This window comes from Elephas maximus, chromosome 17, assembly GCF_024166365.1.
Source record: "Elephas maximus indicus isolate mEleMax1 chromosome 17, mEleMax1 primary haplotype, whole genome shotgun sequence".
NCBI classification, from domain to species: Eukaryota; Metazoa; Chordata; class Mammalia; order Proboscidea; family Elephantidae; genus Elephas; species Elephas maximus.
The window spans coordinates 72,095,326-72,120,595 of NC_064835.1; the positions used below are offsets into that span (position 1 = coordinate 72,095,326).

Consider the following 25,270-nt stretch of genomic DNA (forward strand, 5'->3'; position numbering starts at 1 on the left):
ACTACCTGTCCCCTCCTCGCCCATCGCGCTGTTTCGCCCTCCGCGCCCAAGTGAATTGATTTTGGATATATGTGTGTATTGAACTTGGAGGCTCGTTGGTTTTTAGATTAGAATTTTACAAGTCATCTCGGTGGTGACCGCCTGTGACTAAAAGGGAGGGGGGCTGCGGGGAGCCAGCTGTCCCATGCCCTGGACTTTGTACCGTGAAGACAGGAGGGGGCCACTGCGTGGAGAGAAAGTCATAAATTGTTCCTTCTTATTTTTTTCTTGGCCATGAAATAGTTACGTTGTACTAATAGATTGAGATGGGAGTACAGCTCCTAGTTTTAAGCTAAGATTAGATATAGTTTGTCTTAGAATAATTTTTTGCTTGCAAGCTGGGTAGTTTCAGGATAAAGAAAGTAGCTTTTTACAAGCACTGAGTTGGGGAGGAATCAGCAGGGTGAGACATCCAGTCTCAGACTATAGCTGTGTTTATTTGAATAGAATCGGGCAGCCCCAGTTGGTCTTCAAGAAGATAATAAATGTTTTCAAACTTAGTTCATGAAATACCTTTTTGATTTCCCTGGGTATGTTAAGAAATGTCCGTAAGGTGTGTAAAAGAGCTTAGAAGTCGTAGCCAACAATGGAATCACTGAGGACTTCTGTCTTCAAAGTGACCTTTTATAATTAGTGACTAGTTAGTGCTTGACTAGAGTGAAGTGTGGGCTCTTGGCTCCACTCAACCCCCAGAGGAGGGACCACCTGAGAGTGCATCCCGTTTGTTTTGCTCATCTGGGCAGTTGCTCAGCTAACCAGAGAGGCATAGCTCACCCCGGGAGCTCCCATTCCCCCCCTCCTTTTTTTTTGTACCTATCTATTCTGATTTGAGGGTGCTAGGGAGTGCTGTGAGGATGAAAATACCCACCCTAAGTTCCATTTTCTGGGACGAGCTTCTGGCTCATTCATGGATCTCTGCTTTCCTGTTCATTTTATGAATTTTGTCAAGGAAAAAAAAATATTAAAAAAGTTCTCCTTTAGCTTCAGTGATTTATTTAGACATTTTATATGCTATTATAAAATTGTTCATGTTGTTCATCAAATTTGGAACCCTTTAAACTAATTTTACTCCTTTCCCCTACTCCCTTTAATAAGGGATTTTTTAAATAATGTGTAACCATGTTGCTTTCAGGGGAGAGGTCTTATGAAGTGGATTTGACAGCCTTTTTTTTTTTTTTTTTTTAAATACTGTTCAGCTGTATTCCTTGCTTTATTACAACAGGTAGGAGAGAGGACCTGCATTTTATAATGCCAACCAAGCATACCCAGGAGGTGTCCTAGGGAATAGTTTTCTTGTCAGGCAAGTGTCAGAGCTTCTTAGGTAAGAGCTGCTGAGGCTTGTTTCCCTTAAATAACTAAGAGAAGGATATTAACTCAGATTTAGAAAATCTTTAGACTACCACTTGCTGGTTTGCCCCCCTTTAAAGCTTTTTTATTTGATTGAGAAGCTGAAATGTAAATTTCACCAAGTTGCCCCACACTGAATTATTAATGAGTGTGGTAAAATAGCATATATTTTGATATTTTAAAACTCACTAGAATTTGTGTGGAGACTGATAGCGTATGCATTTGCTATTTTAAACAGAGCTCCAAAGGCAAGATAAAAGTTACAACACTATTTTAGAAAGGGGTTCGTATACACACAGAAAAGGCACGGGAGGGTTGAGGATGTCCGAAGGCAAATATATAAACTTATTTCTAGCAGTAACTAAAGTCGCAGAGTACAAATTATTAGTATCAAATTATACTACCAGCTTACCCTCAAATCAGAGTATTTTAAACTTCAGTACCTAAGGAAGGTGAAAGCTGCAACAGATAGAAACTTCCAGGGGTTTCTTTTGCCGTGATCTCTTATTAAAGAGCACTGGTAAAGTATGAAGCTTTATTTCATTTTTTCGTTTATATCAGAAAACTCAAGACCATTTGTCAATATTATTTATAAATAAAGACATGCATAGATAAATACCAGTATTTAAAGGTAGTTAATTCACTTGTAGAATTTTTAAGACTTTGTTGCTACAGAAATCTCATGTTTGTTGTCATGGCATAGCCTGCAGGAGAGAGCGCTCCAGTTGCAATAGTTTCTTGGCAAAAAAAAAAAAAAGAGAGAGCGCGCTGTCTCTGATTACTGAGTCCAAAGATCAGGTCCTGAGCTAAAGGAGCCAGAGGGCAAGCTCCACTTGAAGTGGAAATGGCCTGGTAATAAAGGTAACACACTCACCTTCTCAGATCTTTCCACTAATTAATACTGACCCACAGAACATGGAGATGTAAAAATGCTGTGGCCACCACATTTGCACAAGTCACATACTTTCTACCTACTGCCGGTAGTTATTCCTGAAAACAGTTGACAGATAAACCTAAACTCTGAGTCCTGTTTAAGATGCTTGTAGATACTTTAGTCTTAATATTTCTGAAGGAAACAGCTAGTAGCCAAAGTTGGGCGTGTCTTTTTAGAAAATGGTTGCCTCAGATGGGCAGCGCAGTTGGTATTAAAGGCAAGCTTCTGCCCTTGGTGCAGGTGCCGGGAAACCCCTGTGAATAGGACTGTCCCCCGGAGTGCCCATCTCTCTTGTGTGGAGCGGTGTCTTTCTCCATTAGCGCTGCGTGGCAGTTCTTCTTTGTATGAGTCTGTGAATGGCATATGTCAGGCCAATAAGAAGACGTTCCTATTCTGGGTAATAAATAGATGCCTTGTTTTTTTCTTTTTTTTTCTCCTTGAAGATCATGAGACAAAAAAAAAAAAAAAATGCTTGGCTGTCAAAGAAAAAAGTTTTTGAAATACAAATAAAATTTTCAGAGTAAAAACGTCACAACATATTTTAAACCCTAAGACTCCTGATGGAGTAAGACAGATACTAGTCATCCACACATGTGCACACCGGACAATGCAGACACTCCCTTTTGGAAATGTTGTTGTCTTTTGTGGTCTGAGGGGTCCTAAAACTGGGAAGTGCTATTTACCTTTTCTCGGGAATCTTTTGTCTGTCATCTGAACTTAACTGCCAGAATTTGCTGAAGCAAACACCAAAATTTGATAAATTGTCTGTTTTAGAAACCCAGCATCATGTAAGTTGTATTCTGCACCCATTGCAGTTTGGGGTTCAGAATGGAGCCGCCCTCTGCCCTCTTGCCCAGCCTCCCCTCCCACTGGCAGGCTGTGTGTCCAGGACTGGCTCTGTACAGACAGGGATGGCAGGATGAGAGCTGAGCGAGCCTGGCCCAGCACCGCCCCAGGAGCCAGCTATGTGGCGGGGGCTGGGGGACAGGGAGGGCATAGCTGAAGCCACCGAACTGCTGCAGCAGGTCTGACTAGTATTACTTGCCCAAAGGCAGCTTTGTTTCTCTGTAGTAACTCCAGGTAGCAGCAAACTTAAGTTCTTATTCATGTCTGCATTACTGTCTTTTTGTCTCTCTGCAAAACCTGTAACTTTGCAGAGGTAGTAATTAATTCTAAGATTCCCCCCCCCAAAAAAGCCTTCATCACTGGAAAGAAGAAGCTAAGCTAAGTATTCATGTTTCTGAGGAGTTTCACGTAGACTGTTGAAGAAGGGAAGGGTTCCTGGCTCTTATATAAGGGCATGATATATATACACACTCTCTTCGGGTGGCCGGTATCAACTTGTTGGGCAAAAGTAAAATGTATTGCTTGTATGTGCCATGGTCAGAAAATTAAATGCTGTAATGAAATGTCACTTGCTGCAGCTCAACCTTTGGCCCCTTGCTTTCCTCTCTGGCTGGTTGCTTATCATTCCACACCATGCAGCCACAGGGGCTTCCAGCAGGCTGCTGGAGTACCCCACCCTTGTGTTGAAAAGTGTTGTGAGAGCTAAACTCGGGGCATCCGAAAGTCCCAAGGACATCTCTGCCCTAGAACAGGTTTGCCTAAGATTCTAGCTAAAGAGATAAGGAGGTAGCAACTGTCTTAAACTGATCTCCCTTGAATGGTTATCCCAGTTTATAACACATGATACAGATTTGCTTTTCAGATTTCTGTACTTTTTTTGAGGAAGCTTCGTGTGCTGGTGTACTTCTGTGTTTCTCCCAGCTCACAGAAAACCCATCTGGTATGGGAATTTGAGCCCTGTGGTCTGCAGCTGAAGAAGAAATTTCTCTGCCTCTCTGTGATTAACCTGGTGTTGGTCTTCTCTGGACAGTTGTTAAAATAAACTGATTATTATTATTATTATTTTTTACCATGTCTGAAAAAATAAAATAGATGTCACCTAGTATTTTTTAGTAATGATTCTTAGCTGACTGACAGAAGTTGGTTTACAGATTCAAAATGTGGATTCCTCAGCTGACACCTGCCTTCTTCCAAAGCCCCTGAAGATAGGGTGGCATGAATAGAATGTTACGAGATGGCCTAGCTGGGTAGTAGTAGAAGGACTTTTCCTAAAGATAATTGAAACAAATTTTAAGAGGTAGTGTCCTTCGAAAATAAATATTCACCACATTTAGTGCAGTACTCTGATTACTTTGTACATGACTAACTGCATAAAACCCAAAAAATTATCAATACACAGAAATCCTCTGTTAAAAATGCATTTTATCTAAAAATAGTCTCAAAATAATTACAGGCAGTCCCTGGATAAAGCACGAGTACCATCCCTAAGTCTGTCTTTAAGTCAAATTGGTACGTAAGTCGGAACAGTTAGGTACAGTTTGTATGTAATGTCAGTTAGCCCAAGGTTTGTCTTAGTATGTAGTATGTAATGTACTTTTCTATGTATAAAAAACATTAAAGAAACACTTCCAGATACACTAAAACATCTTTAACATAATACAGTAATAATGCGTTTGTGTCACCAAGTAGCCCATTTGTTATTATGAACCATTCTACATACCTCAAATTTTTAAGATAATATGCTTTATGGGGTTGGTTCCTAACTATGGGTTGTATGTAAGTCTGACCTTTGTAACCAGGGGAATGCCTGTATTTAAAAAAAAAAAAAAAATGGTTGCCCTGTTTACAAAGTATCGTTCCCTTGCCCCCAAGTTTAATTTGTATCCTTATTTCCATTTTCTACTTTGTGATTTATTCCAGTGTATAAAGTTTAAATTGGCTTTGTAAAACCTTATTACTAGCTTGTCTGATTCTTAGGAGTAGCTAAAATAAACATTCTGAATATGTGTGTTACTTACATGGAATAGTATTTACATATTAATGAAATATTTTCTCCCTCTTACATGTCTCTGAGTATATCTTTATTATACTATACCTTATACATTTTTGTACTCATATGTCAGACTGCAGAAATGTGATTTTTTTTTTTCTGTTAAGGAATCCAGATTTAGACCCTACAGGGTTTAGTTTTACTGAGTAAGTAGATAAAGAAATATTATTTTTCTAATTTTCCTGTTCAGATTGTATGTGGAAGTTAAAAGATGAAATGTGTTCTGTATTTGTGAGGACTATTTTGTAGCAGGTCTTCTTTTAAGTGATTTTTCCACTTTGAAAAATTGAGAAGCAAAGAAGATTAAAAACTAGTCATAACTTTTAAGAAACACTCCATAAAAACATTTCCTGATGTAGCACACTCAATTTTTATTCCTTTTAGTAGCGAGTAATGGGTTAACAAAGAAAACCTAGAGGGCAGCTTTTTGCTTCAACCAAGATACAGTTTTATCTTTCACAGAATTGTCTACAGATTACACTTACCTGTTGTAGTGTGACTTTTATAAATCTGATGGTCATCGTTTTTTAAAAGTTGTCACATACCTTTAGCCAAGGCTTTGGTTTCTAAGCAAAGCCTTTTTTTTTTTTTCTTTCCTGACAGGGTTTATTGAGGGTCTCTAGTGTGAGGGGAAAAACAAAGTATCTTTGGGGAAAAGATGGTAGGAGAGAGTTGAACCAAGGATCCCATCCAAGCAATTATAAATACAGGAGAGAAAAATAGTCCCCTTATGCATGGGGCATGACGGTGGGGGCCGGCACACAATCTTTTGGGAAAGAAGTTTAAATGTAAGAATTCCTCGCCTGAATGTTAATGAGGCTTTAAATTCTGAATGGAAAAGAGGTGCGCCTGACACCAAATTATTATGAAGTAGCATGATTATTTAAATAATTATATATAAAAATAGTATTATGTTCTTAGTTACCAAATTTCAGAGGGAAAGGTTGGTGAAAATAGCTCATGTGTTATCAGCATTATTATTGAACATACGTCATACAACCTTAACTTGTAATTTGAATAAAAAGAATTCCAGCAAGTTGTTGCACAGTAACTTGTTTCATTATCTCTCTAAGGCTAATTGCATTACATTTTACAATTAAATGGCTCCTCCCCAACATTCTTTATGAAAACGTTTCCCACATAACTGCCTGAAGCAGTGTCTCTGTTCAGGGTGGAGGTAATTTGCCACACTAAGAAGCAATGAAATTATTGAAGGCTTCTATCCTAGTAAAATTCTTAGTGCTAAACTGGAGACTCACTGAGTCCTTGGGAGTCAACTTGAGGAACCCCCACTGGAAACTCTGAACTGTTGGCTTCCCCACGTCCACACCTCTTGACTTGGGCTGTGTGTTTGTTGTGTGTGTGTTCTCACTTCAGGAATCCTCCGAGGGTTTTAACCACAGTTTTTGAACCATCAGTGTTAACTTCTATAATGGTAACAAACTTGACTACATACAGTATTTCCAGAGTTTGAACTGTAGCTTAATATAATTTAGTTTGATCTTGGCAAGGCTCCCAGCTTGCTTAGCAGTGGCCTGTGGAGACCTGAATTTGGGAACAATCTTGGAAATTTGTATACAACGAGAGATCAGTTGGTAGAAATTGTATTGAAGGATCTGACTGAGGGGTGCCTTGTTGCTCTATCGTGCCCCCTTGTGGCTGGTGATGCTGCATAGTCTTGCAGAGTTTAAAGACAGTTCCTACTTGTACTGGGTGAGCTTGTTTACATAGAGCCCTACTAGCTTTCTTCTGTGTTAAAAAAAAAAAAAAAGCCAAGTTTATAGTTCTGATTGATGATATAAATAATTGTGCTTATTTTTTTAATTCACAGAATTAAAAAAATATGTATTGATAGGTTGTGTGTTTCAACTTTTTGTTACGGAAAACTCTAAACATACTCAAAAGTAAAGAGAGTACAACGAGCCCCCTTGCACTGATTACCCGGCTTGAACTCTGCATTTATCAGCCTGTCAATCTGGTTTCATCTACATGGCCTTTGCTCTTTTTTCCTGGAGTATTTTTAAGCAAATTCCAGGCATCGTATCATATCGGGTATGTTTTTGTTAAACTTAGATTGTGTAATTCTTCTCAACCTTTTAAGTGTGCAGTGTTTTTAGCCAGAACCCTTAGGTAAAGTGTAAGACTTGCTTGCATTTCCACTGTTGCTGGAAAAAGATGGCTGGTGTGCCTAGCTTGGCAAGAGTTAGGATTAAAACCTAAAATTACCGACAATAGAAGGATCAGTAAGTCAGGATATTGGAAACACTGTATACTACTTAACAGTTACTCTATAAAAAGCCTGTTTTTCTTACCAGAGGTTTATTAACAAGGCCATAATTTATTCCAAAGAAATATTTACTTGAAAAATTCCTTCCCAGAATCTGACTCGATTTTGCTTATTAAATGCAGTTGTCGACATTTAAAAAATATATTTTCTTCTCCCGGAAGATTATATTCAACAAGTGAATAGTGTTAGAAATTGTCTTCAGTTTAATAGGAGCGTGTAAAAATCCCGAGAAAGAAAGCTCAACTTTCTAAAAAGGTGGACTTCAGAAAACAACCCCAAACAGTAAAACTTTCTTTTTCCCCTTAATTTACTTAGAGATTAACTTCCTAGGTGAACTTCAGTTATCTCTAGGCTTGAAGACGCTGTCAAGAAAGTAAAGAGGGTTGTCGTTGTCGCTCTCTGTCAGAGCGCTGTGTCTGATCTTTAATAAACAGCCCGGCTGCGTCGCCCTTCGGGCCTCCAATTGCCGGGGTGCAGCAGGGGAGAGCTGGAGGAGGCTCGGGGAAGCAGACAGTGGTGTCAGGTTACAGGTTCGGACTCTCGCTGGAGCACAGTTCACTGGCTTTATAATTACATTGCTGATTTGTTAGGGAAGGCTTTGTCTTACTTACCAATTAGCATGGATGTTACTGCGGGGACCTCAGAAATCCTGGATGAGCTTTGATTTAAAAAAAAAAAAAAGGCTTCCCTGAGTGGGTGGCTTTAGGTGTTCTGCCCCTAACACTCGCCCTTGTCTTCTAGGAGCCCTTACTCCTTCAGTAAATAAGCAGAGAGGCCATCTCCCCATTGGAATTTGGCCGTGTTTCAGCCATTTCCCTGGGCCGAGGCAGACACTCTGGGTGCTCAGATGCCCCTGCGCCAAGCAATGCCACCCTGAGGCTGGGCGCACGGCCACCCTTCCTGTGCCGGGGACAGCCCCGGCTGAGGATTTGGCCTGTTTTTATTAGCTTTCCTCCCGGATCCCACCCGCATCACCAACTCCGTCCTTTTCAGGGTGGCATTCTTGTTCTCTTGCGTTTTGTTGTTACTTGTGGGGAGGGAGAGTGTTAAAGCACGGGCTTTATCAGATGTCTTAGTCATGGGTGTTTTTTAAGGTGTAATGTTTTATCGGTGTAAAAAGTTGCCTGAGCAAGCTGTGGCTTCCCCCACTGAAGCAGGACCGGGCTTTTCCTTCCTGCCTGGGAGTTGCTGTGTCGCCGCCTGACACTAGACCGCGGGGAAGCAGCTCGCTGCTCGCTCACGAGAGAGTCAGTCGCTTCTTAGAGCCCCTTCCGCATGGCTGGTGGGAGGGGTCTTCGTGCTTTGCACAGAGGCTCTCCGTTTGAACCACCTCAACAGCAGGATCCAAAACCCATCTTAAAGCCAGTGTGCCAGCGAAGAGAAACAGAAACAAGTGTTCTGTGTTTCAGAAATTGTCTCAAAACGATTTCTGGCCCAGCTTTGAGCCAGCCTCTCTTTTTGTCCCCTACATTTGTTACACAATAATTTTGCCAAGGATGCTTCTTTCTTCACCACTACCTCCAAAAGGACCTGAATGTATGTGTTTCTAGTTAAGGGCTGTGGGTTGTGGCCTCACAGGATGTCAGCAAGCCTCCACTGGCCTTCTTTTAAGACACTGGCCGCGTATCTTCTCTTACTTTCTTTTTTTTTTCCTTTAAAAGTGATAGATGCATGAAGACAAGTCGCTGCTCCGAATTGTTGGCATTAATGCAAGTGCCTCCTCCGATGGTGTTTGATGTCAGCATTGCCTTTATGGGTGGAGTCCCCACTCTGCTGGGCTGTTCAGCAACCAGCGGTCACATTAAGCAGTGTAGTTAAAGAGATTGGGGGTATGGCTTCTTAAAGCTCCTTTTGAAATTCATATCCTTTTTCTTGAGAGCTATTCACTCATTTTTCTAAAAACGATTTTTAGTAAGTATAGCGCACATACAGAAGTGTGCATGGATTCCAAGTGCCCATGCCGGGGACTTGTCACAAAGCAAACACTGGTGTATTCACCACCCAGCTGACAAAATAGACCCAAGAAGCTGTGGGCCCCTCCAGTAACTATCCTCTTCCCCAACTGCTGCCACAAAGTTCAGTTCTGCCTTGTTAATGAAATTAAAACAACAACAACACAGCACTAACTTGTGAAACCTGCTGCACCCCTGAGAAGGGAAAGCCCTGGGTTTCTATTTGTCGTTATCTACTAGTCCAAAAGGAAATTGCATCACACTCTTGACAATGTAAACAAGATATGACCCGATTGGTTTTAGGTGGTTGGAAGTGTGTCCCTAATTTCTGTGGCAACAAGTGTCCCTCTACCTGTGTTGTACTGTTTTCTGAGCCACGTGTCCACCTGTGCTCCTGCAGGTGTGGAACCAGCTTCCTCCACTCACTCACCCTCCGCTGCCTTTTTGGTCATGCAGTCAGTCACACCTTCTCCAGTTGTTATTTCTCAGAAATGGGGCTGAGCTGTCAATTTTGATCCCCTCTTAAAGAGATTTTGTAGTGTTATCTACCTTTCTCTGGATAGTGAGCAGAAAAGTCCGTCAATGATGGAGGTTTTCCTTCTCTCTGGGATCACGACTGTTGAATGAGTTGAGTTAAAACATCATGCAGACGTTGACATCACTTTTTGATTGGCACAGAGTCAGAAAGTGTCTTCACCAGAAAGCCAGCCCCTGTGGAACACTGGGGGGACACTGATGGTTCTATGGAAGGATTCTCCTCCTCTGTGTGGGAGACCTGGGTTCGATTCCCGGACAACACACTTTACATGTAGCCACCACCCGTCTGTCAGTGGAGGTTTGCATGTTGCTCTGATGATGAACAGGTTTCAACGGAGCTTCCAGACTAAGACTGACTAGGAAGAAAGGCCTGGTGATCTCCTTCTGAAAATCAGCCAGTGACAACCCTGTGGACCACAGTGGTGCCGTCTGAAACTGATCCTGGCAATGGCGCGGGACTGGGAAGCATTTCCTTCCGTTGTGAACGGGGTAGCCATGAGTCAGGGGCAGGCTCTTAAGTGGTGGGCTAAGGAGGACCCCCCATGCAGGCCTCCCACAAAGCCCTAGCAGAGCGTGTCGCCAGCAGGGGCAGCACAGCCCCTCCCTTGGGTGCAGCCAGTCAGCACCCTCCAGGCTCTGGGATGCCAGGAAGCCCTGAGCACCGAGGAGGACATCCTAGTGAGCCTGCAGGCTAAAGCAGTGATTTAGTGGGAATGGCAGAAGTGGTAGTTTGGAAAGTGGACTTGATGTTTTAATTTCTAAACTCATTAACATTTACTTTATTTCAATATTTCAAATAATGTCAAAGCAGAATGTGATTTTCAAAAAATCTTTCAAAAGAGACATAGCTGTTAAATAGTTGAAAAACAGTGAGTTAAAGAGAACTTTTTTGATTTACTTGTTTTTGTGTGTATGTGTTTGCATTTCTTTAATACCTTAAAAACAAAAGCTATGAAACGTTACCCTTTTTAAGCCCTGGTACTGTTTCAGCTCTTTTTGGACCTTGGGCATAAAGGCCTCACTGCCGTTCACTCTAAGACACAGCACAAAGAGTCTGGCCACAGTGGGCCGGCGGGATCTCCAGTATCAATCCGAGAAGCCAAACTTTATCTTTGAAATTGAGCTTAAAACATCTTAATTGTGCACATACTATATTTTAAATTGTCAGTTGTCAGTTACCATCACAAAAATGCTGTTGATGTCCTTTTTTCCTACTTGCTTAAACACAGATACAGAAAACCTTAGAACTCAAGATTGAATAAAGATATTCCCCGGCTTAAACATTAAAAGACCAGATGGGGAAAAGCCTAAGTTGAGGTTCTCAAAATATGGTCTCCAGGCCAGCATCACCTGGGAGCTTGTTGGAAATGCAGATTCCAGGCCTGCTGCAGACCTGCTGAAGGAGAAACGCTGGGAGTGGGGCCCAGCAATCTGTGTGACCAGCCCTCCAGCCGATTCAAATGCTTGCCTGAGTTTGAGAACTAAAGAATAAGAGACGTTTTCACAGAGGGACTTTCTGAGCTGGAGCTTCCCTGCCTAGCCTCTGTACCTCAGATCCTAGTGCTTTTTGTTACCCAGGACCTGCCCTGTCAAGCTGTCTGCCTCTGAGGTCTGTTCAGTCCTCCCCTTCTCGCGCTTCCCTCCCATATCCCACCCATATGTGCGCGAGCGCGCACACACACACACACACCCCTTTGATCTTACAGTTCTTCCCTGGCTGTCCCATCAGTCTTCTTCATTCTTTGCATTTACCATTGATTTATTCAGTAACTATTTATGGAACGTCTTCCGTGCGTCAGTTCTGCCCTACACAGGGAATACAGAGATGCAGGAAACACACAGCCTGTGCCCTCAAGGGGCTTACTGTCAGGGGTGGGACAGACATTAAGAGACAGCCACACCCTAGATACAAATGTTAAATGGTGGCACTACAAATCCTATTTCGAGGAGTCTTCCCTGAGCGCCCTATCCCATGATGATCCTTTCTGTGGGTGCCACTCAGTCTGGAATTGGCAGAACTCAGTAGTGATATAAACCACGGCCTTCTGTTTCTCTGGTCCTCTGTCTTCTGAGGAGACTTCTTTGCTCCTTTGTTAACGGCCCTCAGGTCAGATCTGACTCATGGCGTCTCCATGTACAACAGCATGAAATGATGCCTGGGCCTGTGCCGCCTTTGTGATTGTTGGTATTCCCAAGTTCATTGCAGCCGCTGTGTGTTTTGAGTGCCTTCCGACCTACAGGGCTCATCTTACAGCACCGTATAGGACAGTATCTTGTTGTGATCCACAGGGTTTTCACTGGCTGATTTTCAGAAGTAGGTCACCAGGCCTTTCTTCCTAGTCTGTCTTAGTCTGGAAGCTCCACCGAAACCTGTCCACTATGGGTGACCCTGCTGGAATTTGAAATACTGGTGGCATAGCTTCCAGCATCACAGCAACACACAAGCCACCACAGTATGGTGAATCGAAAGACTGGGGGAGGACCTTTGTCCTACCTTGTGAAGTTTGTTACTTTTGATATCTTTTAACACCATCTCCCCAATAAAGTGTAGCTTTCAAGGGTAGGGTCCTTCCTAATGGAAAGCTGTGCACTTGAAAGTCAGGTGTGGAGAACGGAGAGTTTTATTCAATATTAAACTTTCTGGAAAACTCTGTAAGAGAAGTTTTCATTCCTGTTCCTACCAATAAGTTTTGTTCTTCATTTCCAAAACTTAGTTTGCTGCAGTTAGTATTTCCTAAAATTTATGCTAAGAAAATCAGAGTGCATCGAGTTTGTTTCTAACAAGTTTATGGGGGCAGGAGGGTGTTTTGTTCTAATCTTAAATTAAGAGCTGATGAATATTCAGTAGAAACGTGGCTGTGGTTAGTTGTATCAGCAGAAGAGGGAGGGAGCACTGCTGTAGTGGCCTGAGGGGACGTGAGTGTCTGTCCTCCTAACTCCTCCATGGGGAGGTGGGGGTCTCTAGCCCAGCCCTGAAGCTCAGGGTCCCTTTGCGTCTTTGGAAAGTTGGAGAGAAGACATGGATTTTGGGGCTTGGGTCTTCCCAGGCTGAAGGAAGAGACAAAGTGGGGTGTCAGAGCCTTGGGGTAACGTAGGATCCCATTGAGTCACAAACCTAACCCTTCTGTGAATTCCAGGCCCACCTCCTGGCGTGCATGTCCCTCAGCCTCAGAGAAGCAGAAAGAAGGCTCCCTTCCCCAGTGTGAGCTCAGCCACTGCTTCCTCTTCCAGCTGCATCCTAGTGAGGCCCTTTAAAAGGTCACGTGCCTCCCGGTGTCTCTCTTAAAGCCCTATTGTTATTTTCTTAGAGTGGCTGAGGGAAAAAAGGCTCCTGAGGCGACAGCCTAGAGACCCCAGGAAGGGCTGGTGCGTTGTTGGACTGCTTGCCCACAGGTTCTTAAGATGCATGTATTTTCTTTTCTTCTTTAAATTGTGCCTTAAAACAAAGCCCTGAGTGATAAGATTTAGTCTCACTACCCTCCACTCTGGCTCAAACGCCTTCAAGCCTGGGAGTTTGAGGCCCTTCCTGACCACCCCTTGGTGGGAGGCATTACTCTGTAAACATTAGTGTGTTAAACGGACTTTGGGAAAACTTGACTTCATTTTTAAGTAAAAATGTGAGGTAGATTTTATGATGTTGTATTTTATTCCTCTCTATACATTTTTTCAATAGAATTAGATTTAAATTCAAGATTTTGTGTGCTTTGCAATCTCAGTGGGTATGTAGAACTAGTTTTGCCTCATAACATATATAGGAGAAATGAAGACAAACCTGCTTTGAGACAAACTGTGTCATGGGTCTTTGTTTATACACTTGAAAAGCATAAGATTGGATTTGTGTATCTGTTCCTGCTCACAGATTTTGCTTACAAGGGCCCGCCTTCCTGCCCTTCTGGGCAGCATTACAAATGTCTTATCAGGCTTTTTCTAAATCATTAGGATTACCACACAGCTACAGGCAGCTGGGCCATTCTAATTGGAAATTAGTGCTTCTCATATTGGAATCTCTCTGAAAGTACCTCCACACACCTCTTTTTAGCTACTGGATTTCCGCTAAATACGATAGTATTGCCTGACCCCATGAGCTTTTTTAAATATTTGAGTTCTGTATATTCAGTGATTATTTCTAGAGAAAGGTAAGTTATTGAAAAAGTCCGTTGCAGCAACGCATTTTTAAATGACAGTTCTACATAGTGACTAAAAGAAAAGTTTACACTATATTACCTCTCCCCTAGAAAATCAATAAAAAGTCAAGGCGGTGATGAGCTGATTCGGTTTTAGTTGTTTATTACGTTTACATTTTAGAACAGTGTTTCTCAAACTGTGATGAGGGACCTGTTTTTTGTTTTTTTTTTTTCAATCCTTCATGGACTAATACGCTTATAAAACAGAATAATTACAAGAAAAACAAAATAAACACATGAAGATGTGGAGAATACAAGCCCCCCCCCCGCCTTTTTTTTATTTTAATTCAGTGGGCGTACAATTTGTCAGTTTACTATAAAATTTTCTAAATTCTGCAGTATCTGTACTTAGCCCATTATGGGCTGGTAACAGCCCACAGACAAGCACCATTTAGGGACCCCATTCAGAGAAATGCTGTTTTTAAGAGTGTGTATGTATGTGTTTGTTTATGTATGCACACACACACTCATGGACTCACACTCACTTTTAAATGAGTCAGGCATGATCACATTATTTTGCAACAGCTTTATGTGAGAATTAAATGCACTCGATAAGCACTTTGGCAATGTGGATTATTTTCTGGAAGTATTTAAATGATTGTAAGCAAATACGGATAGCATAATTGTGAATACAATTATCTGTTTCAAAACACAATTGTCCTGTAACACATAAAGTAGAAAGTGTTTTGTAACGTGGAGTGAAACCATCTCAACTCGTAATTCACTCTCAAGTTTAATTGGGCAGAGATACTTTACAGAGGAAAGGTTCTATGCAAAGTATATACACAAATGAGACTTTTACCACTAAACAGTAGGAAGTATTTCTGTCATGTGAAGTGTTAGATACGTGAGTTGTTTATTATACCTTCCTTATATTAGAGAACAGTTAATTACTTGACTCATCTTTGGTCCTAGTGATTGACAGCCATTTTCTTAATGTTTACAAAATGGGAGAGAGTGTTTCATACAAGTAACTCCGTATTCTTCCTACACATTAGCGAAGTCTCAAGCTAATTTTGACGTTGGTAGATTGCAGCATTCTACATATTTCTTTCCTGAAGTCTGAGGCCAGTGGAGTTGATCACCACAGGTAGTTGGGGTTCAGTGCCAGGCAGGCTCCATGACCACCCTGGCTTCTGCATGTGTACCTTGAGTGGCAGCGTGGCTTTCTTGGAGGGAAGTTTTGTGAAGTTTATAATATGTTTGGCCTTATTCTTTTAGGATGAGATTCGTAATTCAAATTCATAATGAGGTGTAGCCAGAAAACCAAACCTGTTGCCGTCGAGTCGATTCCTACTCATAGCAACCTTATAGCAATCCAGTGAGACAGAGTAGAACCTCCCATAGGGTTTCCAAGGCTGTAATCTTTATGGGAACAGACTGCTACATCTTTCTCCCATGGAGCAGCTGGTAGGTTCGAACCACATACCTTTTGGTTAGCAAACAAGCAGTTTAACCACTGCGCTAACAGGGCTCCTTATAGTGAGTTGCAGGAGGAGATATTTAGCCCCTTGAAGGTGGTTTTATGCATCTGAGGGACACCCCATAGTGTCTGAGACAGCATAGATTGGGAGTGAGTTAAAGAGTGAGGCATGACCAAAATCAGCTGTAGCAATTCAGTAAGAGATAAGTAGAGTTTGGAAGAAAAATAGGATAATTGCAAAGCAATGACTTAGATATATGGTCAGGTGCTGCATAACGTCCAGGCAGCGTCCAATTGCACATACGTCTGTGGCCCAGCGTGCGCCCTCCAGGGGATGCCCATCTGCCCTTCCTGGTGCTCAGCAGCTTCAGCCCCTTGTGGCACGCATGTGAAGCCCATGCCACTGTGTTCCAGAGCCTTTTACCCTCCATTGACATGCACAAGGCAAACCCGAACACCATCAAGCACTGCCTCCTCACCAACTACAACCCCCACTCCCAGGGGCTGCGCTTCTGCCATTACAGTATCAGAGCTGTTCCCGTGGGCACAAGTCACAAGATGAAGAAGCTTCTCCAGAAGAAGTTCCCCAACACGAGCCACCTGCAGGACATCAGTGAGGTGCTGGCCACAGGCGTGGGGCTGTCAGAGAGCGAGGGGGAGCCCAAAGGCCCCAGGACGACACTGTGGAGCTGCCCCAGGTCATCGCCATGTGCAGCAACCATCGGGCCCAGCAGAGTGCTATGTGGCTCACCGAGATCTGTCCTGAGATGGCGCTGCAGACCGTCAAGATCCAGGAGGGTGCCAGGGAGGGGAATATGCTATCCACAGTTCATGCACAAGAGAGAGGAAGAAGAGGCTGCACCTGAAGGCCCAGAGGCAGGACCAGCAGGCCCACAACGTGTAGCACAACTGGGAGCAAGGAGGGGCCCGCGACAAGAAGAGCCTGGTGGGCATGAAGAAGGCATGGGAAGAGGCTGATGAGGATAGTGATGCCGAGGACCTGGGCCCCGCCAGAGGCCGAGGGGGCTGACTGACCTGAGGAGGAGGAGGATGAAGCTCAGTATTTCTACCAGGCGGTGAGCCAGGAGCCTGACAAGGACTTGTTCCCTGGGCTGACCAAGCGAAGCCAGCCTGCTGGGCCTCCGTTCAAGAAGCGACAGGTTAAAGGATCAGATGTCTCCAAAGCCTAAGGGCAGGTCCTGCGAAGCCAGGCCAAGCTGGTGCCCAGAAGGGCTGCCCAGGCCATGTGCAGGGCTGGGTGTGGCCACCTAAGAGAGGGGCTGGACCTTGAGCCCCAGCAAGACCTACTGACTGCCCCAGATTGGGACTGAGAGACACTGCTCTGGGGCTCCAGGTGCAGCCTTTGGTTTCTGTTTGTAAAGGAGCTTTTTCCCTAACTCCACCTCCACTCCCACTGTAAATGACTGATATTCCTAAAAAGAGAAGGAAAAAGAAAAAACCTTTCTCTTCCTTTCTCCGGGGTCTGCCTACAGCCCCAGCAGGCAGTGAGCCTGCCCCACAGACCCTCACCCTCAGGAACTGGTGCCCCTGCCGCTGGGAGGAGTGGGCGCCTGACCCTGTTCTGGAGCACCCAAGGGCGGCAGGTATGGCGGGGCCTGGCCTGGGCAGAGGTGCTGGTTCTCCAAGACCACTCCCCTGCTGCCTGGGCTTGTGCCCGATGGGACCCGCCAAGGGCTCACCTGAGGCACCTGCAGCAGAAGCTGCCAGGGCCCCACGCTGCACAGCAGTCACCAGGCCCCCTGTATCCGGGAGCCTGGGCTGGGCCCCATGGACCCAGGTGTTCGCACAGCATCCAAATCACACAACGTGCCGTTTCACAGAACGCATGGTGGATATTAGGCAACACATACCTGTCTATGAAGAAATCAGAAAGAGTGAGTCACACTGAGGAGAGTATTAACATGCTCTGAGTGTAAGCGTTGCAGAGAGGGTGAGGGAGCAGGCATTAGTTGTTGTTAGTTGCTGTCGAGTCAGCTCTCAGTCACCTTATGTGTAACAGAACCAAGTGTTGCCTGATCCTACGCCATCTTCGTGATTGCTGGTACGTTTGCCTGGCTTCGTTAGAGCCACGGATCCTGGTTGGACAACGGAAGAACTGTCTTAATGAAATGGTTAGAAAGTAAGGTCTGTGGGGCAAAGGCTGGTGGACTTGATTGAGATTGTTCTGTGCAGGGCAGAGGAATTCTGAAAGGCGGTGGTGGCGAAGTAACTTGGAGAGGAAGAAAGCCCACTGTCCAGAAGATGACAACCAGCTGGTGGGTGTCTTCACCAAAACCAGAGGTAGAGAGAAGTTGGCTGTGGGAGTCAGGAGAGATGAGGAGGCAGAAGTTCTTTGTGGCGGCTTTAAAATTCAGTCCATTACCACATTCACGGGGTCTGAGACAGGAGGCCGCTGTTTATTTGAGATACATCTGTATCTCTGGAATCACAGTGGGTATTTTGTTATGAAATTTCTCTCAAGTACCCAAACAGCAATGCTCATAATCAGAGCAAATTACTTTTAAATTAATCCAGTTGCATTCAGACATAACTGTATGCAATGAAACTGGGCCAAGGAGAAACTTGGGCTGGAAAATACACATTCCTGCACTTGATTCTAGAATGAAACACGGTAGCAGCTCAGTCGCTGTGGTCATTTCACGCAGGCCAAGTGCTTCGCCACACGTCACCAAACAGGCAGAAAGGCTTTGTGAATAATGAGGGAGGAGAGAGTGTTTTGAAAGCACTCACAGCTCTGCCAACGTTGTACATGTTCCCCCTTCTGTAACTGGGTTCTTTGAATTGTTCACGACGTGTCCAGGCTGTGATTTGTGACACACATATCTGTGTGGGTCATAGCCTTGTAAGCGTTCTCTCGGGCTTTAAAAATAAGTGTATTTGGGGGAGGGAAATTGAACCTGCATGTTAATCTTAGGCATGCGAACACAAGCACATGAGCTGAGAAAGTCAAAATCACCGTTTCCATGGTAACTCTTAACTTGTCTGTGTTGTACACATTTCTCAAGAAACACATTTACCAGACGACCTAGTGATAAAAATTGCTCCACGGGCCTTGGAAGGTAGATGGTCCAATTCTCTCATCTGAAAGGTCTTCCCCCAATTGATTGATCTGTTCTAAATAACACGGGATGAGGAACTGAAGTCCAAGACCTGACCTCTGAATAAGCTCCTTATTTTTGTTTTGGAAATTTGTCTTCGGGTGACTAATTCCATTTTCTTCCTCTCTCCTTTACAGATATATGTTGGGTAAAGGAGGAAAACGGAAGTTTGATGAGCATGAAGATGGGCTGGAAGGCAAAATTGTGTCTCCCTCTGACGGTCCATCTAAGGTGTCCTACACCTTACAGCGCCAGACTGTCTTCAACATTTCCCTTATGAAGCTCTACAACCACAGGCCCCTGACAGAGCCCAGCCTTCAGAAGACTGTTTTAATTAACAACATGTTGAGGCGGATCCAGGAGGAACTCAAACAGGAAGGCAGCCTGAGGCCCGTGTTTGCCCCCTCTTCTCAGCCAAGCGACTCGCTTAGCGACAGCTACCGAGAGACCCCGCCTGCCTTCAGCCACCCTGCATCCCCACCCACCCACCCCTGTGACCTCGGAAGCACTACGCCCCTGGAGGCCTGCCTCACCCCAGCCTCACTGCTCGAGGACGACGATGACACTTTTTGCACTGCCCAGGCTGCGCCTGTGGTGCCCACCAAACTCTCACCTCCAGCTCTCCCGCCGGAAAAGGACAGCTTCTCCTCGGCCTTGGACGAGATCGAGGAGCTCTGTCCCACATCTACCTCCACAGAGGCCACAGCAGCCGTGACTGACAGCTCAAAGGGGAGTTCTAGTGAGCCCAGTGCCCTGAAACCCGAGGGGCTCCCTGAGGGCCGGACAGACGACTCGAAGCTGATGGACTCTCTGCCTGGGAACTTTGAAATAACCACGTCCACGGGGTTTCTGACAGACTTGACCCTGGATGACATCCTGTTTGCTGACATTGACACGTCGATGTATGATTTTGACCCCTGCACGTCTGCGTCAGGGTCAGCCTCCAAAATGGCCCCAGTGTCGGCCGACGACCTCCTCAAGACTCTTGCCCCTTACAGCAGTCAGCCGGTTGCCCCGAGTCAGCCTTTCAAGATGGACCTCACGGAACTGGACCACATCATGGAGGTGCTTGTGGGGTCCTAAGACTGAGGGGCTTGGTGACATCTGTGCCCACCCAGACCCCATGAGTGCTCCCACGGCCCCTACAATCTCCGCACTGTGCATGCACCCTGGCTTGCCTTTTTCAGAGAAAAAGAAAATTTTACAAAAAGATCACACTAGTTTTTGCTTTGAGCAGAGTTGGAGTGCCTTCATCCAAGTATGACCACTTTTAATATGCGTTTTTTTGAGTGGTTCCTCAGAGACCTTCTTCCCTGGTGTAGGAAAGAACACATTCGAAGACAATGCTATTATGTCGAATGACATGAACGAACAGTCCAAGTGAAGCACAAGGATTAAGTTGGGAAAGCTGTACATTGCATGTGCATATTTGTCTATTTTTTCTATAAGTTTTATTGCAAGAGGCAAAAAAAAAAAAAAAAAAGAAAATATATATATATATATATTATTTAGATAATCTCAGTACCTTTTCTGGCATTTTCGCCCTGTATAGGTTGACTTGGCAATTCAGCCTTTTTAGAGGCATTAACTACTCCTCGTAAGTGTTGCATTTACATGGCTGTTTAGAAACTGCTGCCCAAATTTATTTTATATTTTTGTACAGATTCTGCAGTTTATGATATTGTTTTTCTAAAAACAAATGCTGTTTATACATAGGAGATAGCTATTTTGATAGGATGTGCTCACATCGTTCCTGCAAACTTCAGATGTACAAGTTGCCCTTGTACTTTTATAGAATTGTAATGTTTTATATGTGTATGGTGCAAAGAGAAAATTGGATCAAATCAATCTGCAGTTGATGTCCCCAAATGCAAACACACACACACACACACACACACACACACACACACACACACACACACTGCGTTAAGAAAGGGCCAGACGATATCACACCCAAGTTTCACAAGTACCAACCCCCTGGCACAAACACCTGCCAGTATTGAGATTCCCAAGGCCAGAGCCCGTCTGCTCATCAAACTTGCGTTAAGCAGTTGACGGGAGATGGCTGTGGAGCTCGAAGGTTAAGTGATGGCTCTCTTTGGCTTCCTCTTTTGAGCGGAAGGCTACTGAGTAACTCACTTAAGTGTGTATGTATGCCAAGTTTGTGCTTTTTTTTTTCCCTAAATCAAACCCAAGTCTTTCTCTGTGGCATATTTTTTATTATGAACTGAAATTTTACATCTGAACAAAATTGTTTTAAAAGCAACCAAGCTTTTCATGGAACTAAAGCCCTCTTGCAATGCTCAGGGCTCTTAAAAAAGAAAATCTCCCCAGAAGGCATCCATCATGTTGCCGAATTGTCTTTTCAGCTCCCCTTCCCTAGAGCTTCTGTCCCCTCTGTTGCTAAGTGCTGAACATGGCATCTCCACCATCACCACAGTGAGCCCAGCTCACCTCCACCGACCCAGAGCACACTCTCATTGTGACGTCGGTGGCTCCCGAACCTGGAGCTTGTCACATTACGTCACAGCTTCCAACCTGGTTGCTTTCTTGAATCAGCTGCTTTAACTACATCACGTTTTACAAGGCCATCTTACCCAAATACACCGACAAGACTTTCTATGCATGTTCCTCCTTTCTCCCATCCCCTCCCCCAACACTTGAGAAGTAGTTTTTTATTCTAGTGGTGTACATTTAATTTTAAAACGTTTGCAATCTATCATGCTTGTTGCCGAAACTGTTTATGGCCTTTTGGTTTCAGGTTTTTTTCCTTTCTTCCAATGGTACTTTAGCTGTTGCGTGCAGGTTACAACCTATATTGTTGAAATGCAGATGGCTTCTTTAGAAATAACTTTTATATTTATTTAAAAAAAATTTTTTTTAAATTATGGGGTTTTGTTTTTGTTGTTGTTTTTGTTGTTGGTCATTTGTCAATATTCAGTCACCAATTCTGCTCACTTCTTGCCATGGATAAAATTGGGCCTTTCTGGCCAATTTAAAGAGACAACTTGACAAAATGGCACTTTAAACAAGCCATAGTTTTATTTTTATAATGCACATGGCAAAGCAAATACATTTGTGATGAAGGAACTGCTTGTCTAGGCAAAAGGTTTTGTGTATGATCTAATTAAATCTTTCTACGTTCTAATTTACTTTTTTCCCACTTGAATATGTCTTAAAGGCTAATTACCAGCTCAGCAGAGCATGAGACCCTGATCAAATTGTACTTGTTCTCCTAGGAGAATCCTCCCCGTGACTCCTCTGTCTGTGCAGATGTGCTGTCTCCTCCGACAGGACTAGGGACCACATAGTTAAGGTGACGGTTGCTGTGGGTGCGGCCGGTATCACTGTCTGTCAGTTCTGAGGGCTTTCCTTCCTTGTCGAGAACAAGTCTGCCCCAGACTCCACGGTGTTGATAACCGGAGGACGTGGGGAGGTCGTCACATGCTGCACACACATACATACACCATAGTGTTGACTGTCCCGAACAATGACATGGTAAAGCAGTTGATTTACCATTGTTAAAAACCGATTTACAGTAACTTAGAACAACTGTACTTTCGTTGGATTAGCAAATCGTGTGTTTAAACAAATCCCATATGTTGGGCAACAGTTCAAATAAGCAGAGAGAAGTGTTGCCTAAAAGTGGTTCTCTGATTCTCTTGTATTTGTAAGGCTGGACTGCAAAATCAAAACAAAAACCCCAACAACAGCAGGCAAATGCTTTTTTAAACCCTGGACACCCTTGCTGTAAATTCTTGCTATTCAGAGTCTCACGAGGAAGACCTGGGGAATGAGTGGGCCCATTTTCCAAAAAGGCAAAACCACCAAGTGTTCAAATCATCTGGTGTCTTATTTTTATAGAGTGATGTCCCGACAGGGGAGAGTCTGTGCCCCAGCGTGGTCTCCAAGTCCCCATCGGACTGGGGGACGTGCTTCCAGACCCCAGTTGGCAGCCGTGCCTTCCTCCCCTTTGTAAGGGACGTCACGTGGCACCCGGAGCCGAGCAGGCAGTCTGAGGTGCCTTTATGAGAAGACAGGCGGGCTGGGGCTGGGAGGGGTGGTTATTGACAGTGATGTGCAATGAAGTGACAGGATGAGAGCAGAATAGTAAGAGCTTTGAATTTGAAGTGATTTTTTTCCCCCATAAGTTATTTATTCCTTTTTTTTTTCTGTGTAAATATATTTATTGTACTATGGAGCTCTAACAACATCTGGGTCGTAACATGTGCAGAATGTATGGTAGGAATGTATTCTTCTGTAGGAATGTAAATTTGTATTAAAAAAGGGGTCCGAGCCAGACCCCTGGGTCTTCTCATTGTGCGCACAGTCCACGTGCGTTTTTACTCTCTTCTCTACTATGGGTCTATTTGAAATATGCAAAAGGTATGGATGAAGAATGTTTCAATACCTCCAAATTTTTAAGAAAATCAAGCATCAAAAGGTTGATATTTTTAAAGTTTTTTTAGTAGCACTTTCTCTTTATGACAGAAGGGGCACCCACATTGACACCCTCCTTCATACCAAAGGGTGAGAAGTAGCCAGAGCCTCCGCTGCACCTTGAGTGTCTTTATCATTGAGCTTTTTATTGCCATAGCCCCTTGGAGCGCCCCAACTGCCCTGAGGTCAGTCAAGGAAATTTTCTTAAATAAATAAACAACAAAGAGCCAAAGTATCAACTTAAGGATCGTTTTTAAAGTTTAAATTTATTAGCCACCTTTGTGGCACACAATGAATTATGAATACCACAGGGCAGCCTTCTTAAATGACAGGTGTAAAAAAAAAAAAAAAACCAAGAGACTCTACTCTGTGCAGCGATTGTTACTGTATATTAATTGTCTTAATTTCAAAACCTTGCTGTTGTGAATTGGACCTTATACGTTTTCTGAGAATACTGGGAAGAGTGTATCTAACCGATGGGCCGTCGGGGGTTGACGCACCATAACTGCGTGCACCTGGACGGCGGAGAAGGCTGTGCGGTTCTGCTCCTGTACAGGTGCCGTCAGTGCTTCTAAGAACGAGTCCAAATGGTTCTTGAAGATTAGCCGGGATCAAATGCTACTGCAAACAAAGCCAATAGAATTTTTGGACTTCCTCTGGGGATAACAGATTCGGAAGAGAAGTGCAGTCTGTACATGCAAGCAACCGTGATTTTGGAAAAGCTGTAAATAGTGACATGTTTGGTGCATGGTTTTTGAGGAGGGCTTTTTGTCCAAAAGAAGGTGTAACCTTTTCCCCCACAGACCTGAGAGCTGTGCCTTTTCTATGCAATATTACAGACGTTACATCGGAACCCAGATGGCTGTATTCACATGTAGGTTTGGGCTGTAATCTAAACAATTGGACAGATTAAATGTACATGGAAATGAGCAGTCTTACTTTTGTAGTTTTATATTATACAATAAACAGTTAAAAGATGAGCAAAGTGTCGATGCAGTGTTTTTTTCGGACCAGAGCATACCCAGCTAATATGTTATAATTTGCTTATGTTAAGGAACAGTCCCTTGGTGGTGCAAATGGTTAAGTGCTCAACTACCTTAACCAAAAAGTTGACGGTTTGAACCCATCCAAAGGTGCCTCAGAAGACAGGCTGGTGATCTGCTTCTGAAAGGTCACAGCTTTGAAAACCCTGTGGAGTCGTTCTATTCTGCACACACACGGTCTCTGAGTCGGAATCGACTCGACAGCAACTAACAACAACAGAGGACGGTCTAGGTGACCAGGTGACCTCTGCAGGAGTTAGTGCTGTTGACCTTCCCACCTGAACTCATCCTTCTCGGACTTGTGACACGTTTCTCTCCTGGCTCTCCCCTTGCTTCTTGGACCCCTCAGGTCTATACCTCCAGATCTTTCTAAACACTTTTTTTCCAGGGTCTGGTCTGTGACCAGCTCTTTGCCAAGGCCTGCTCGTTCTACCGCTAGCTTTCCTGAGGTGGCATAATCCACCCAGGACTCAAAGTTTATTTCCAGCTCCTGCCTCTCTCCTGAGCTGTAGGCTTCACGTATCTACCAAGATCGACCATCTCAAACTCAGCATGTCCAAAACAGCCTTTTTCTCCCACAAGAGCTGATCCTTCTCCTGCGGACCTCTCGCTGGCCTCATCACCCTTCTCTCAGGCCTGAGTTGGCTGCCAACATGCAGCCTGTCATCCAGCCAGCCACTCAAGTGTCCCCTCCCTCTGCCGCATCCTTTGCCTCTCCACCACAGTTTGCCTAACTCAGACCCTCTTCCCCTGCTTGCCTGTAATTATTGCACCTGCTTCCTAACTAGTCCTCCTGCCACAGTCATTTCTGTAGCATTCCTGATGCTGGAGTTGGCCTTCTAGAACAGTGGTTCCCGCAATTCCTCTGCTCCACACCTTCCAGTTGTGTGCTGTCAAGTCAGTGCAGACTCGAAGTGACCCTATAGCACAGAGTAGAACTGCCCCATAGGGTTTCATCTTCCAGTACGCCCCCTGATTTATACAATCCAGACCCTTGCTTTTATCCTTAGAACTGTGCCTGGCACATAGCAGGCACTCAAAACATTTGTTGAATTAAAAGGGGGGAAAT

The 25,270-nt window shown here is 44.1% G+C and overlaps 1 protein-coding gene and 1 pseudogene across 2 annotated transcripts in view; both read left to right on the forward strand.

Annotated features, from left to right (window-relative positions):
- SERTAD2 (SERTA domain containing 2) overlaps window positions 1-24,132 on the forward strand; it is a 123,331-nt gene extending 99,199 nt beyond the window's left edge. For both annotated transcript variants that reach the window (XM_049856526.1, XM_049856525.1), the window contains exon 2: window positions 18,856-24,132. In XM_049856526.1, coding sequence (XP_049712483.1) covers window positions 18,860-19,801 — 942 coding nt within the window. In that variant the 5' untranslated portion in view covers window positions 18,856-18,859 and the 3' untranslated portion in view covers window positions 19,802-24,132. The remainder of the gene's footprint in view (window positions 1-18,855) is intronic.
- LOC126060294 (suppressor of SWI4 1 homolog) lies at window positions 10,535-18,133 on the forward strand (annotated as a pseudogene).
- Window positions 24,133-25,270: the final 1,138 nt, after the last annotated feature.